This window comes from Rutilus rutilus, assembly GCF_951802725.1.
Source record: "Rutilus rutilus genome assembly, chromosome: 6".
Lineage (NCBI taxonomy): Eukaryota > Metazoa > Chordata > Actinopteri > Cypriniformes > Leuciscidae > Rutilus > Rutilus rutilus.
In genome coordinates this window covers 22,979,641-22,995,871 of record NC_140214.1, presented here as the reverse complement: position 1 = coordinate 22,995,871, position 16,231 = coordinate 22,979,641, and the positions used below count along the sequence as shown (strand labels likewise).

Sequence of the window (16,231 nt, the reverse complement as noted above, 5' to 3'; positions counted from 1 at the left end):
GATTTCAAACATACAATTATGCCATGTTATTTTATTTTGAATATCTTATTAAAACCCCATTTTAAATAGTTTTCTTAGTCTGTTCATTTGTGCGGACGTTTACGCTAACTTACATTTAGGGGTTAGGATTAGAACAAACATAACATCATATTTATTACTTGAATGTATTCAAACTAAATGTTTTTTTATAAAACTATTAAAGTTATCAAAGTGATGCATGTCATGAATTTATCAAATTATCAAATTTATCAAGTATCATGCGCATTTTGTTTTTGACCACTGAAAATGAGTACAATTTAACAATTTATTCTTGGGGCCATATTGAGATCCCCATATCGCTGGAATTAAGGGCCATAAAAATGAAGATACCTAAAGAAAAGTTAGTTAAAAACCAAAATCTAAAAGGACATTAAGATATCCTTAAGAATTGAGTTACAGGGAAACTTGAAACGGCTCTTTCCCATTTTTTAACTGTCATCGTGGCAACAAAGTTTGCTAAAGTCAAGAGATTTAACTAATAGAGCTATCTCTGTGTACAAATAAAATAACGATGCTGCCATCTTTCTAAAGTCATTTTTAACCTTCTATAATTTGGCTCTAAATCTCAGGTGAAAATTTTAAGTTTGACCCCCTTCGACAAAACTCAATAAATAATAATCCACGACATTGAATATTTTGGCTTTCTTCATTATTTATGTTTGCCTTTCTTCCGAATTTTTTAAAAAAAATTTGAGCTGGGAAAGTTTCTGAAATTTGGTTGATTTGGCATGGAATGACCCAATTGCAAAAATATGAGGATACTGGAATTTTTTTTGGAGACAAAAACAATTATTTTAAGATGAGATATAATCCTTGTGACAACTAGCACCTATATTAGACAAAAATAAAGCAGTCAGAAGCCATGGTTTGCAGTGATTTTGGAACAGCTAAGGGGGGGTCGTTAGACCCGACTTCACAGGGATTATTGCATGTAAAAACAGTTTCTACATAGGTTTCATAAAATAAACACGCTGCAACAAAAATGTAATAATTTATTGGTAACAAATAATAATTCATCCACCAAGCAATGTAGTTCTTCAGCTAGGCTATGTTTAGCAGAATGGTCGTCAAACAATACACAGACACAGTGACACAATACTAGCGGAAAGAGGTCGGCAGGGTATTTTACAATAAGGCTTTGAACACAGCTCAGCCAATCAGATTTGAAGAAACTTTTGTTTTAAAAATAATCGGAAGTCTCAGAGTGGTGGTTATGCTTAGAGCAATGGTTAGAACAATGATTAGGTACACCTGAGTCATCAGACCATCAATCTTTTGATGCAGTCCAACATATGTTTCACCTCGGTGGCATTCATGCAGGGCATTTAGACAGGGTGTGGTTGAAGTATGCTATGTGTGCAACATTGTTAAAGTGAAATTACTTTTGTTTCTTGACAATACATCTAAACAGTGTGCGGCCTGCTGACTGAGAGCTCTACCAAAAACATTGATTCTTACTAATATCTGTAGTCTCTGTAAAGTAGTAGTGATGTGCTGGAAAGCAGTAGAGAGCACACAGACATTCATAACCACTTCTTAACATGCTTACACTGAGAACATAAGCAAAAAGGTTGTGTTTTGTTTCCATGTCAGTGTTGCTGGACAAGTATTATATTTGAATTCTTAAAGGGATAGTTCACCCAAAAATGAAAATTGACTCACCATTTACTTACATTCAAGTTGTTCCAAACCTGAATTAATTTCTTTCTTCTGCTGAACACAAAAGAAGTTATTTTGGAGAATGTCAATAACCAAACAGTTAATGGGCCCAATTCCATAGTGTCTTGATTTTTGGGTGAACCATCCCTTTTATGAGCTCATAAGTTTAGCTATAAGTTATAATATTGAAAGTCAAACTTAGTTATACTTCCTGTTTTACATTTCCATTTAGCACAGCCAAACTCTGCAAACATTTAAAGGAAGTTTGCACCATTAGGCACTTTGCAGCTGACAGAAGCATGGGGATGCTGTTGAATATCCTTATGCGTTTTATTTTGTATAGTTTTCACATAAAGTCACATAAATTATCTGTTGTTCTGCTTCCTTTAATCACAAGCTGCTGTACCACAAAAAAAAAAAGAAAAAAAAAAAAAAAGAAGATTTTTAATCTTGAAAATTACACATGGTCACTTGTGGACATTTGATTATTAGGCAGGTGCATCCAACTTTGCATTTCTTCTTCATGCAAAGTCTTACTATCCTGTCTGGAGCATTTGAAAGTCTTCAGGCATTGTTGGTCTCTTTTTGGTAATGCTACTGTATGGATATTGTTGTCCATAATGTTGGATTCCTGGAGCTAGGATTTCCACTGTCTACTGCTTGCATATTGAATTTCTTGAATTTAGACACTAATTAAACTATGTTGATTTCCAGTATAGTCTCTTGCTTGAGAAGGCCTTCCCCTATACTGATTATGAACCTGGAAAGCCCCAAAAATGTGCCATTTTGTCTCTTGAATACATGGGTTATTATTAAAAATGCTTAAAGGGATAGTTCACCCGAAAATGAAAACTACTCCATGATTTACTCAAGTCATCTGTATATGACATTCTTCTTTCAGACGAATACAATCAGCGCTATCTAAAAAAAATTCCTGGCTCTTCCAAGCTTTATAATGGCAGTGAATGGCCGAATGCAGAAACAGCCATTCACTGCCATTATAAAGTTTGGAAGAGCCAGGATTTTTTTTAGATAGCGCTGATTGTATTCGACTGAAAGAAGAATGTGATATACAGATGACTTGAGTAAATCATGGGGTAGTTTTCATTTTCGGGTGAACTATCCCTTTAAGTTAGCTTTAACGTATTCATAGTCAAACGTATTGTAAATTTCACAATACACATCATAGTCAGGTATGTGAATTAAAAATTATAAACTATAAATACAACTGTATTTACACAACAATCAATTAATAGTTATGATTTCCTTCTAAAGTTGTCTTTTGGAGTCTGAATGTTGGGAACACTGAACACTGATTAACCAATCGCAGTAACGTTGTCACTATACAGGATGGCACATCATATTTCCTAATAGTCTCTGTTATAACTATTCAACCCATTTGAGTTATTCAATATTTCATATATTACATATTGACTGTGACACATGGCTGTTTTTTCCAGCAGCTATGCACAAGTACAAGACCCCTGCTGGCCAAACCGTCACTAAATATTATTAGAGGAGAAAAACAAATGGGTTTACATGCATTATATATTACTGTATTATATATATAACAAAATATAAAACAAAAAAATATATAAATAATATATGGTGCAGATAGAATAATAATAATAACATTAATAAATAAAAATAAATTAACAAATAATGTCGTATATTCTTCAGCGGAGCATTTAAAATCTCAGATAGTTCCCCCAGGAAGTTGATAATTTATTAATTTGTTCATTCATCAATTGAAATGATACAGACAAATATTTTAATGTGAATAAGTCCAGTAGGTGGCAGTGTAGCTGCGCTTCAAAGTGGCTTCAAACCATGTTCACTGCTAACCGTAACGCACATGAAATAATGCATGCATGCATAAACAAATAATACATTACTAAGTAATATAAATTGTAACTCAAAACAAAAATAAAACAAGTGAACTTAACTTAATAATAAATATAAACTAATCAAATATGATGATTTACGCAGAGTTTGTTGGGAGTGCGTTTTCCCCAATAAATAATCCGATTCATACTTTTTACACATTAAAAAAATATATTTTAACAATATTTTACCGAAAAACGTTTGCATATTGCCTTAATTGTTAAATATAATGTAAAGTAAACCTATTTTATTTGTAATTATAAGGCTATTTGTTTCTTTTACTTCTAATATTAAAGTATAGTAAGAAAAACTAACAAAGTATGCTATATATATATATATATATATATATAGTATACTGTGTTAGTTTTTCTTACTATACTTTAAATATATATATATATATATATATATATATATATATATATATATATATATTTTTTTTTTTATTACGAACATTTTTACAGCGCAGTAAAGTAAAAATAGTTACATACAAGAAAGCTTAATGTATTTAATGTAAAATTCAACAGTAGAACAAGTCATTTTCTAGTATGGACAGTAGTAGGATAGTAGAATAGACTCCCTGCGTCCCAATGTGCATACTATCCACCCTATCTGCCCTAAATAGTATTGACAATTACTAATGTCACATACCATTTAGGATGGATAGTATGCACATTGGGACGCAGGCACTGTTTCTGCAGTTCTCCCCGGTGACACTGCGTCATGACCGTTAGGTGGCGTAACGTGGCATAATTTTGGTCGCCTCCAAGATTTTGACAGACACGAGGAAGAGCTTTTTCCGCCTAAGGCGGGGTCACCACCGTCTCTGTTGGCAAAGTTTGGCTGCAGAGACTGAGAGCGGTCGGCAAGATCAACATAAGTACATCGAGTATAAATCCCCAATCGTCCGTTTTCTATCGCTTTCAGCCGCGTGAGCGTACAGTGTCGCGAGCGGCTGACGGGATCTGACTGCAGTCATGTCCGAGGACCCGAGCTCTCAACCTTGGTCTATCGACAAGGATGACTATGAGCTACAGGAGGTGATCGGTGAGCTAACCCATCACACATCAGCATCTAGATCACATGAATGGTAGAATAAAGGAGAGTAAGGCATGTGTGTTAAGATCTCTTGGGCCCAGATGGTCTGTGTTATTTCAGATCTCCATCAGTAATTGAGTCACCGAGCCTGGAAGATGTTCCGTTTGTGTTAGCCATGCTAGCTAGCCACCCGACATGCCAGCGGATTGTAATGCTTGCGGACAATGGCTGATTTACTGATTGATTCGAGGATTTCAACGTGATACATGATATGACATATGGGGTGCTTGGTGGTTAAAGAAACATTACAATTGACAACTTGCTTGCTGGCTAGTTTGGTGTCAAACTGATTCATATAACGTTCATGTTTTCTAGATGAAAGTTTGGCGTATTATGGGAACACTTTAACTAACTAAGTTAACTAACTAACGTTAGTTAACTTCTTATCACATAACAAGAGCTGATTTTCTTGTCATGGGACATTTAATTAGGTTTTTTTTCGGCCCCCTTTGGTAGAGGAAGTTGTCATTAAGCAGAAGAATAAAGACATATGGAAATGAATTGTTTAAATAGAAGTTTAGAATATTCTGAAATGAAGACATCAACACCAGTCCATTTTTTACATCTGTTTGAATTGGCATCAGGGGCACAATTTAATAAACACCCCAGTATATTGGTTAAAAAAAAGGTTTCAATAGCTAATTTCATTTATGGAGTGAGGAGACTATGACCATCTGTCATCTTCTCTAACATTTCGTTAATGTTATTTTATATACATTGTTTAAGTCTTTTGGTTATATCACAAAATTTGCTATCTTTTTGCTGTTATGTAGGGAGTGGAGCAACAGCTGTGGTCCAGGCGGCATATTGCAAACCCAGGAAGGAGAAGGTGGCCATTAAACGCATCAATCTTGAGAAATGCCAGACCAGCATGGATGAGCTCCTGGTAATGTCTGCTTACTGCTCATAAAATAAGACAAACAGTGTTTGATTAGGATGAAGTCTCAGTTTAAACTGGTTATTTATGGATGGTAGTTTAGTTGTCTCGCTCACTTTAGAAGCATAATTTGGATTGGACTAAAATCAATCTTTCCCACTATTACAGCATGTTAGGTTTTCAAGTTATCAGATAAAAATATACTGTACCTGTATGTGTATATATATATATTTGGCCACTTTATGATAGAAATGCTACAGCCCACTGTAATTTCTTGAAAAAGAATATGTGGACATCAAAACATTCAAACTCAGAGCGAGGGTTTAACTTTTATTTTGAAATCGCAATGAACAGTTTGCATATTTAGAAACATATTGATGTATTCTGTTGTTTTGGAGTAGGTTTCTAAATTATTTACCTCACAAATGCCGCACATTATGTTCCCAGACAAACGTTATAAGCAACTCAAACTCACAGCATATGCACAGATGGAGTTTGAGACACTTCACGCATGTAAATGTTATCAGTTCATGTGGAGCAGCATTTACAGTGAGCAGAGCCTCTCTGAGAGGCACGCAGCATGCACACATGTAAATAAAGCGCATATTAAACCCATGGGGCATGTACTATATGCTTTTGTGAATTCACAATAGCACTATGCTATGGTTTTTAAATGGTTTTAATACATCGTGCAGCCATAGAAAACTGTCTAATAAGGGGATTCATGGATTCTTGTCCGTGGAATGCGGCACTTCCAGTATTTTGCTGGTTACTCGACACGGGTAAATTGCAATTGAGGATTTTTTAAATTGAGTACTCAAATTTAATTGAGGAATCGTGACAGCCCTAATAAATATATATATTTATATAAAATGTATATATCCTATAGTATTTTTTTTTAAATTAATATTCCTGAGTACACAGAATCTTTGCATTATGTAAATAATCTTTTAACAAAAATAGATGGGATAGGTTAAGACAAATTCCACAAAAATACTAATACTAAAACAATTTTGTTATCTGCCAGCACAAATGACTGTCAGTTTTAGAAAAATTATGCAACGTACATCTGCTTCAGGGTCTGTTCTGTTCACCTCGGTTAATGATTCAGGGTCACGCTCATGATGTAACCCGGGTCATGTGCAAGGCTACCACATGTCTGTCAATCAGAGGAGGATTAAACTGGCACAGACACAAGGAAAGACTTTTCTGGTTTGTGATTAAATGATCAGAGTTAGAATGTCCCATGAGACGGGACTATTTACCGAATGCCTCGGTTCTTTTTTTTTTTTTTTTTTTTTAACGTTCTGTTGCATAAAACTCATCAATGGCCTTGAAGTAATTTGAGGTTGTAGTTGAGCAGTCAGGAGCAATGGGACATTTTGTTTGCAGATACTTACCATTATATATAGATTTAAACAGTTCTGCTTCCTAACATTTTTTTTTTTTTTCTCCTTTTATTTTTTTAGAAAGAGATCCAGGCAATGAGCCAGTGCCATCACCCAAATATTGTGTCTTATTACACCTCCTTTGTGGTCAAGGATGAGCTTTGGCTGGTCATGAAGTTGCTCAGTGGTGGTGAGTTAGTCAATTGTTTAAATGCAGTGTCTTGAATAAAGTAAGTTATTAATTGGTCTTTTAAAAAATAAAGTACTGCATAATACAGTATCCTTCCACTTGCGTCTGTTTTCAGGCTCAGTTCTGGATTTTATTAAGTACATCATTTCTAAAGGGGAGCACAGATCGGGTGTCATGGATGAGTCCAGCATTGCCACCATACTAAAAGAGGTGCTAGAAGGTCTCGATTATCTGCACAAAAATGGTCAGATTCACAGGTAAATGTATATGCCATGGTTTGGTTATATAATTACGTTTATGTGTGCTTTCCATTCTTAATTTTGTTGAGTCATCAAGCAGCACACTGATCTGCATTTCTCTCTGTACAGAGATGTGAAGGCTGGAAATATTCTTTTAGGAGAGGACGGCTCTGTTCAAATTGCAGGTGGAGTTTCACTCTCAATACATTCTTTTTTTCTTCCAACGATTATTGACAATTACGTAGCTTAATAGTACGAGTTAAGTAAAATATATATGTATTTTTTTTGTTGTGATTTCAAAGGATTGCTGAATATTCTTATTTGAATATGCTGTTAGATTGCCTTCATAGTGTTTATTTACTCTATGTGGAATGTTATAGTTGGAGGGAAAAAGTGGTTTACTTTTTTCATTAAACAAACTTTTTGTCGTCTGTGAAGACTTTGGTGTCAGTGCCTTTTTAGCAACTGGTGGAGACATGACTAGAAACAAAGTGAGGAAGACATTTGTAGGAACTCCATGCTGGATGGCCCCTGAGGTGATGGAGCAGGTTAGTGTTGTCCCGGCTGTTCCTACTTTGCCTTTCATATATTTTGGAAACTGAATGGCTTTGTAATGAGAGAATTAAAATGCGTTTGCTCCCTCGCAGGTTAGGGGTTATGATTTCAAAGCTGATATCTGGAGTTTCGGGATCACAGCTATAGAGTTGGCAACCGGGGCTGCTCCATATCACAAATATCCTCCAATGAAGGTGAGCAGCAAGTCACTGTTTGTGTTCAGTTGATGGAGAATCTGCTATGAAACCTGCCAATAGAGTGCTGCAGAAATGAGTCGGCATTTTAGACTTCCAGTTCAATCATCCGGAAGTTTTTGCTTAAATGCCTGAAATAAGGTTGGTTCAAAGTATTTTCATGTTTTATTTTATGACAAAATACATCTGTAATATCCTCTCATTGTTTTTTTTAAAGCTTTTATGTCTTGAAAAAGGTGGTTGCTAACAAGTGGCTAAATGGCACCATAGAAGGACGTTAAGCGTTCTCACGCTGAGCAGGAAAACTCACTATTCTACTTTTATAGTCTTGTGGTAACTCATCTTACAAACTATTGTATATCAAACTTTCCTACGTGTAGATTTAAAATAAAAGAGTTGTAAGCTTTGTGGTGATGACTTTAAAGGCATGCTAGTCATGTTGTAGTTTACTTTAGCTTTAGCTTTTTAGTTCTGACAATTGTATTTAGGCTTCAAAATTCATTTGTGAAGATTAGCTTGATGAACAACTTGTAAGATACACATTTTTGTCAGGGAACCAGGGTAATGCTAACTTCTCAATGGCCTACAGTAAAACATCATCTCTGCACTACTCTATAGCAACAATCATTCAAGTCATTCAGCCTATGGTTGCTTAATGTTTTTGTCTATACTTTTTCCACAGTAATGATTTGTCTTGGTCTGTCTTGATTTCTGTCCCACTTTTTTTGGTTTAGGTTCTCATGTTAACTCTGCAGAATGACCCTCCGTGTCTAGAGACTGGAGTTACAGATAAAGAAATGGTTAAAAAATACGGCAAATCCTTTCGGAAGATGATCTCCTTGTGCCTCCAGAAGGATCCAGAAAAACGGTAGTGCATTTGTTTCCCAAAGTTCAAAAATTCTGTGTTCGATTATGGTCAGAAAAACGTTAGTTTTTGGTCTTATTATTAAAATTCAGCTTTCTTCAACAGGCCTACAGCTGCTGAACTTTTAAAACACAAGTTCTTCACAAAAGCCAAGGTAAGATACTGTATCCCAAGGTGCAAATTTTACAGAGAATGACTAGAGTAGTTACATTTTACATTCCCATACTGGTAATCGAAGTTCACAAATGTGTATTCCATTTTGCGTAATTGCTGCTTCCAGCGTGTCAGTTATTATTTAGATTGGCCACAGTCATTGTCGCCTGAACGTTCTCAAATCACTGGTCCAGCATGGCTGGTTTACTGTAACAAATACTCAGGATTAGAGTTTCTAAAGGCCATTTCCTGCTCACGGGATACATGCCATATTGTAACAAATACAGTGCTGCCTCAGCAGACTTTCTTTCCTAGCGGCTCAGTGGCAGTAAACAGGGCGGCCTGTACGGCACTGCAGTGCTGCATTACGACCCACAGAGGATGCTGTCTCTGCGGATTGTCTCAAATGTCTTTTATTACAATAGTAGACCTTGAGTTCAGTTTTTTTAGCAAATTATTAAGCATTTAAAATTATTTCTAATAATGTGAATGCTTATATTTATACCAAATTTTGCCCACAATTCCTTCACAGAACAACGAATACTTGAATGAAAGATTGCTGGAGAGGGCGCCAACAATAGGAGAGAGATCAAGGAAGGTGGGTGACAAATTTACTGACCGAATATGATGTATAAATAATGAATTGAGAATAGAAGTTGTGCTTTAAGCAGTTTTGTGCATGTGAATAGGTGCGGAGGGTTCCGGGTTCCAGCGGTCGGCTCCATAAGACTGAGGATGGAGAGTGGGAATGGAGCGATGATGAGCTGGATATGGAGAGTGAGGAAGGGAAGGCAGCAGTGGCCGCTTTACGGGTAGATGCTTGTCTGCTACACCATTACCTAATGGCTGTTTTAATCTAGTCTGTGGATTTGGATAAAGCATGTTGTGAATTGTCTTTTCTTAGTCACCCAGAGTAAAGGAGGAGGCTGTGCAAAATGCAGAGGTGAGAGTTCGCTTCTGCTTCTTACTTTCTGAATTACTCCAGAACCATTCTCATGAAAATCTTGTTTCTGCTTCTTTCAAAGATCTTTCCAGCGGACCCATTAAGCTTTCTGCAGCCAGTCGCTGCAGGACAGTCTGAAGTGCTACGTGTTGCAGATGACACTGCCACAATATCAGTGTCCTCTCCAGGCTCCCAGGTGAAGCTCTACTGTATTAAGTTCCTTCTGTGACAATAGTATCAGCAGTAAGCTTGACCTAACAAGTGATCTTGGTTTATAATTTAGTTTGAATTTTTTTAGATACTGAAATTGTATCCCTACAGGCTGTTGGCGCACCTACTATGACAGGGCAGGACTCAGCCAAAATCCCCATCAGCCTGGTCCTAAGATTAAGGTATTTGAACATTATAGTGACTTACTGATGATGACTATCAATGGATCAGCAGGTTAGAGGTAACCATACCGTTTGAGGACAGTTGTTCCACAGGGTTGTGTTGGCACACTCATTCTTTTTACATCATATAAAAATACAAGCAGTTATCCCAGTAAACTTTATAGTAAGATGTTTGGATGAAACTGCTATAATTGCTATAACTTTTTTTTATAAATATTTCAGTTTATCACTCAGAAATAGAAAGGTTTTTAGAGTGTTGGTGCTGAGTTTAAGGCAAGTGCTTTGCAGTGTTAAGTAAAACTATCACAAACATTTTTTGTTAATCGAAATAAAACTGAAATAATATAAAAAATAAGTATTATATGAATAATTATAGCTTTAAAAACTTAAACAAATCATAGAAATGTTGCTTTGGCAAATAACTGAAATAAAGTTGAATTGGTACTAAAAAAATTATAAAATTATAAAAATAGTAATTTCCACATCTGGATGTATGGAAAAAATATTTGTGTTTTCAGACTAATGCTCCTATTCAGTTTTCTAAAAATATAAAATTAAGTATTTCTAAAAATAAATGTATCATACAAGCAGAGTGTTTTCATGTCCAAAGTTTAGTGATTGTCCAACACAATTAAATGAATTCAAAGCACACATTTTCATTATGCGAAACTATTTGTCTTTTCAATAAGCGAGTCTCATTTGAACGAATGTGCTTGTGCTACTCAAACCAGCAACTGATGAAGGAGCAAATGGTTTCTGAATCAGACTGTTACTGTTTGGTGATCATGCAACATCAAATCACATTTACAGTATCAAACCGATGTGTCAGAGGTGAGGTTTCAAAGCATTTAAGGTTTCGTTTCATACAAGCACATTTGATCACATTGAGAAAACCAACGAAATTTTTTTTTTTTTAGATGACTGTATTATATACCAAATATATTCCTGAAAAGAATGCCACTGTTAGGGGTTTTACAGTCAAAGACCTAGAACCAGATATGATGAATGAAGACCCGGAGTCAGAATTATAATAAATTAAAGAAAAGATTTACTGAAGATAGTTTGCAGTTTCATCAGCAGAAGTCAGCTTCAAGACTCACATGGAGTTCGTAGGCCGCCCCTCTTACAGTTACAAAGATCACAGCAGTTATACCCTTCACCAAGGTCTAAGATATGTCCTTGCTTCAGGTTAGATGATTCTCATTGGCTAAGAAATAGATAAACATAGTACTTTTCCACACATATACAGATAGACTGAAGCATATCTCCATCGATTATGTTAGGCACGTCGTGACCTTCCAGGTCTCAGATTTGGGTTGCTGGGCGCCAGCCTGTCCCGAACAACAATTCAGTCAATCTCCAATAATGCCAGTGGTTCCTTAACCTGTAACCAAAAAGACTAACGCACACACACCGACACACAGCTTTTCCAAGGTTGGATTCGGCCAGGCTCTAACTATAAACAGGAGAGTTGTCTCAAAACATCAAGATAATGCATTCTTTCTCTCAAGGAGAGGACACTTTAGTGTAACGCAGTATAGTAAAGCTTTAACAAAGAAATGGTCCCTTAAACTATAGACTTCAATGAGCCCTGTGATCATTGCCGTCAGAGTACCCTAGAAAAACAGATGAATGTATTGACACATGTTGAAGACATTTCTTAACAAAACAAAACACCTTTCCATATTTAATTTCTGGAAGCCGGGCTAAATGAGCAAGCACTGTTACTGCATTCAGATATCAAATACAGACATTTGAGAATACATGAAAAGAACATTTCAGTAATCACACTGGTAACTTCTATAACAAAGTAAAATCTCACAAGCCTTGAGAAGTCATTCAACTCATTTAAGGAAAAATATAGCTTAATACCTTAATTATAATCACTCATTACATATCCATTGAAGCAGCAATTTATTCCTAAATCCACACCCTTCACTGTAAAAGCCATTTATGTTAAATATGGTCTGAAAATTTTGAAAGGTTTGGACATTTTGAAATGGACAATGTGTAGGAACCCTGAATTCAAAATATGAATAAATACTTCAATAGTAAATAAAATACTTGTGCTTTACAATTCTAAAATGAAATCAAAATGGCTTTAACTAGTTAACCTGAGTTTTTGCATTTTGTTTTGCAACAGGAATACAAAGAAAGAGCTAAACGATATCAGATTTGAGTTCATGCCGGGGAGAGGTTTGTGACGTTTACTGATCGCTTTGACTACGTGTCCGTCTGCTTCCTCCTAATCTCTAATTTCACATATATTGACAAATTGTAATCTTGATCAAAAAAGCTAGTGAAATGTCAAATTGAATTCCTCTCTATCCAGACACAGCTGATGGAGTGTCTCAAGAGCTTGTGTCTGCAGGACTAGTGGATGGAAGAGATTTAGTTATTGGTGAGTTTGAGTTCAAATTGCTGCTTGACACTAAAAATACAAATGTTGAAAAGAAGTGTTTTTAACTTTTGAATTTGTTATTTTTTTTTAGTTGCAGCGAATTTGCAGAAAATCGTTGATGATCCACAAACCAACAAAAATGTCACTTTCAAGCTGGTAAGCTACTCTATAATTTGGTGCAGTGGTCTGTTCTGCTTGCTTTACTCATCGGAGTTGTTTTATATTCGCCACTGTGTTTATCTTTCTCCCATTTAGGCATCGGGAGTGGACAGCTCTGAAATTCCAGATGACGTTAAACTCATGGGATTTGCTCAGCTGAGTATAAGTTAAAACATAGTATTACCAGCAACCAGGATAAAAAAAAAAAGACTCGTGCATTGTAAATGCTTTCATTGGCCTAAAGAAACCACTACTGCCAAAGAGACAGAAGGAATCTGACACCACATAGGATTAACAAATGTTGAATAGGACTGCATCCAAGTTCTTCACAGGAGCGCACCTCAGATGTTTACAGTATTCATCTATGTTTTGTTTTCTTTGTTGCTTAAAACATTTGCACAATCTGAACCAACTCCTAATACTGGTAGATGTCAAAAGAAGAATGCCTTACTTTCGATAGTACTACTGAATTTACAACTGTAGGTAGACAGTAGCTGTGGATCTCATCTGTGAAATGAATAAGTAACTGTGTGTGCATGCAGCTGTGTACCTCAATGGAGGCTTTAGGGCAGGATTGTCATTTCGAAAGCATTTAAGGGTGCATGTTGGACCGCCTATAAAGTCAGCTGTTCAGTACACCAATCTGCAATGTGGTCCGTCATTTGGGAGCGATAAACATTGTGCGGTTTTACACTTTAACCAGTAAACATGGGAGCCACGTCACTCAGACATGATGCTTCACTGTTACACCTGTGCACTGCACCTCACAGTTACGCATTTCGGCTGCTCTCTCACTATCGGGATACATTCCCATCGTTTTGCATGGGCTGATGCCAGACTGCATGAATGATTTTTGACTTAAGATATGCTGGTCATTTTGCGCTCATTTAACTTTGCTGAATGGGCTCTCCATGAAAACAAGGTGCAAGAGAGATGAGATAATGAGCTTTAAAAAAAAAAGAAGAAGAAAAAGTAGAATTAGAGTGTTTTTTTCATCAAATTCATCTATTTCCTAATATGCTGTTCTTTCAGAAAACAATTTAAATTGTGCATTTGGCTTTATATTAGAAAATGGTATATGTAATTTTGTGGATTGAGCGTAATGTTTCAAGTTTCATACATGCATATCTATTAAGTATAGTGGCAGCTGTTTGGATAGTGTTACAGAACTAGATTATACAAATTTTGAAGGATATACCAGTGCTTGCAAGGCAGCAAATTAATAACATTAACGGTTTGGGTGAAATCAATTCATCGATGGCATTAAACATTTTCAATATCCTACTATTCAATCAGAGATTTTGAACTAAATTTTAAATTTCTGAAGCTATAAACTATATATAAATCTAAATGCAAAGTCGGAATGGAGTCTGTACATGGAACTGAATTGCAGTAATGTGTATAGAAAATGACTTTCAATACATTGCTGGCCTTGCAAGCACTGTTGATGAAGTGAACCAGTGAAGACCAGTGAAGCCTGGGGCTGACCAGCAACAAACTAAAGAAAAGTGACTTTAATGCAGTCTAAGTGATATTGGCAATAGAATTTGTGGGCCTGTATTTGTGTGTCTGTAAATATTTAAGTCCATTACACTCGCTTATATCATTTGTCCTCTGTAGACTGATGTCTGATTCCATGTATATATAGGCAGAAAATGTGTTCACATGCAACTGGTATTTTATTCTCTTTTAAAATGTGTTTTTTTTTTTTATACCTTTTTGCTGAACTTTTATTATTATTATTTTTACTGAGGTTCTACACTCCACCCCATTTCATTTTCTAATTATTCCAGTTAATTTCTCTCCTTGGCTTCCAAGAAACAGTTATTAATTTTAGACATGGTCAGTGATTCTTTTGTTGTCACTTTCTTACATGTGTGTATGTGCAAATGACTGTTGATCTATTATTATTATTTTTAAGTATTTAGTGTGAATACAACAATGAATGTGGGTGGGGCATCTTTAGTACTTGATAAAAAAAAAACCATGTAAATAATCAAATTGGTGTTGTTTATATATATATAAAATATAAACAGTATACATATTGTTCACAGTTGGCCTTTCTATGGACTCGATGCGGTGGTTTGTCTTATGTTCGTTGTTGGCTTCTCTGTGTTTGCAGTCGTAAGACACTTCCCTCAAAGGACCTCATTTCTGAAAATGTCCTAAAAGATGACATTAGCATGACTTGAGTAGTTTTTGTTTTTGTCATTTTTGTTTTTCTGCATTTCGGTTTCTGCCTTGTTATTGTTGGACAGGTTGGTGGGATTCTTAAAAAGAATGCTTGTGGTATGTGAGTTTTGTGTGTTTGTATGTTTTAAATGGTTAACAACTCATTACAATGGCATGCCACCTTACTGTAATCATTGTGATTCTTTTTTTAAAGCTATCTCAGATACCTTAAGTAGACTCAAGTCAAAGCCCGAACGCAATGATTTAATTTCTTTGACCGTCAAAAATGCTGCCCTTTCATGATTCTCTAAAGCCTCGACCATTTTTCTTTAAGACACGTCCTCGTCTCGTTTTCTTTCTCACTTTGGTGATAGTGAAATGAGAGTAGTATTTATTTTCGTGTGTGCACAAGTGGTTGGCCTTTTTCTGGAATGCATTGAAAGTAATCTGAAAATTGAAAGCATATTCTTTTTTCTCATTTGTATGAATTCTTAAAGATAATTAAATAAGCTGATTTGTCTTGAGATTGACACATCAGATCTTGTTCTCTCCATGCTCATATTTTTTTTCTCTGTGGTGATGTTTCTGTGTTGAGCTGAGTTACGTTGTCTAATATCATTCCACCATTCTTCTCAGTCTGGAGAGATGCTGTATTTTCACACCAAACACACGTATGCAGGACTTTCAAAGAGGGATTGGCTACATTTTAGTGGAATATTTAAGTGTTTCCAGATTAAAAGAAATGAGTGTCTTTTCGATTTGTTTTTCATGCTTTTCTCATTGAACTGTAAGGAATGAACTGTCACAAAAGCAATGGAGGTATTACTGTCATTCTCAGTATGGTGTGTGAAGGACAATGGTAGAACACTGTATAGTATTTCACCTTTTGGGATTTTCAGTGCATGTGTACCCAATTATTTTTAATAATAATCAATAAAGAATGAAATTATGAATTTCCCCCCCCCTGCAGACTTGTCTAAATACTATAAATATGAATTGCGTAATGACATTAAAGTGCTTCATGAT

At 35.7% G+C, this 16,231-nt stretch overlaps 1 protein-coding gene across 1 annotated transcript; it reads left to right on the top strand.

Annotated features, from left to right (window-relative positions):
• The first annotated feature begins 4,357 nt into the window (after positions 1-4,357).
• Positions 4,358-16,158, top strand: oxsr1a (oxidative stress responsive kinase 1a). Its single transcript, XM_084410828.1, has 18 exons — positions 4,358-4,626; positions 5,451-5,563; positions 7,024-7,132; positions 7,248-7,389; positions 7,501-7,556; positions 7,810-7,919; positions 8,019-8,120; positions 8,855-8,988; positions 9,091-9,139; positions 9,671-9,736; positions 9,828-9,950; positions 10,043-10,081; positions 10,164-10,277; positions 10,403-10,473; positions 12,617-12,669; positions 12,806-12,874; positions 12,966-13,030; positions 13,130-16,158. Exons 1-18 carry the CDS (start codon positions 4,557-4,559, stop codon positions 13,202-13,204), a joined length of 1,560 nt encoding a protein of 519 aa, XP_084266954.1. The 5' UTR covers positions 4,358-4,556; the 3' UTR covers positions 13,205-16,158.
• The last annotated feature ends 73 nt before the right edge of the window (positions 16,159-16,231 follow it).

What these genes read in the sequence shown, in the direction of transcription:
- oxsr1a (XM_084410828.1), top strand. Translation starts at nt 4,557, where the DNA reads ATGTCCGAGGACCCGAGCTCTCAACCTTGGTCTATCGACAAGGATGAC. An exon ending in AGTTCTTCACAAAAGCCAAG is followed by an intron (nt 9,140 to 9,670) that starts GTAAGATACTGT and finishes ATTCCTTCACAG; the next exon opens with AACAACGAATACTTGAATGA. An exon ending in TGAGTTCATGCCGGGGAGAG is followed by an intron (nt 12,670 to 12,805) that starts GTTTGTGACGTT and finishes CTCTCTATCCAG; the next exon opens with ACACAGCTGATGGAGTGTCT.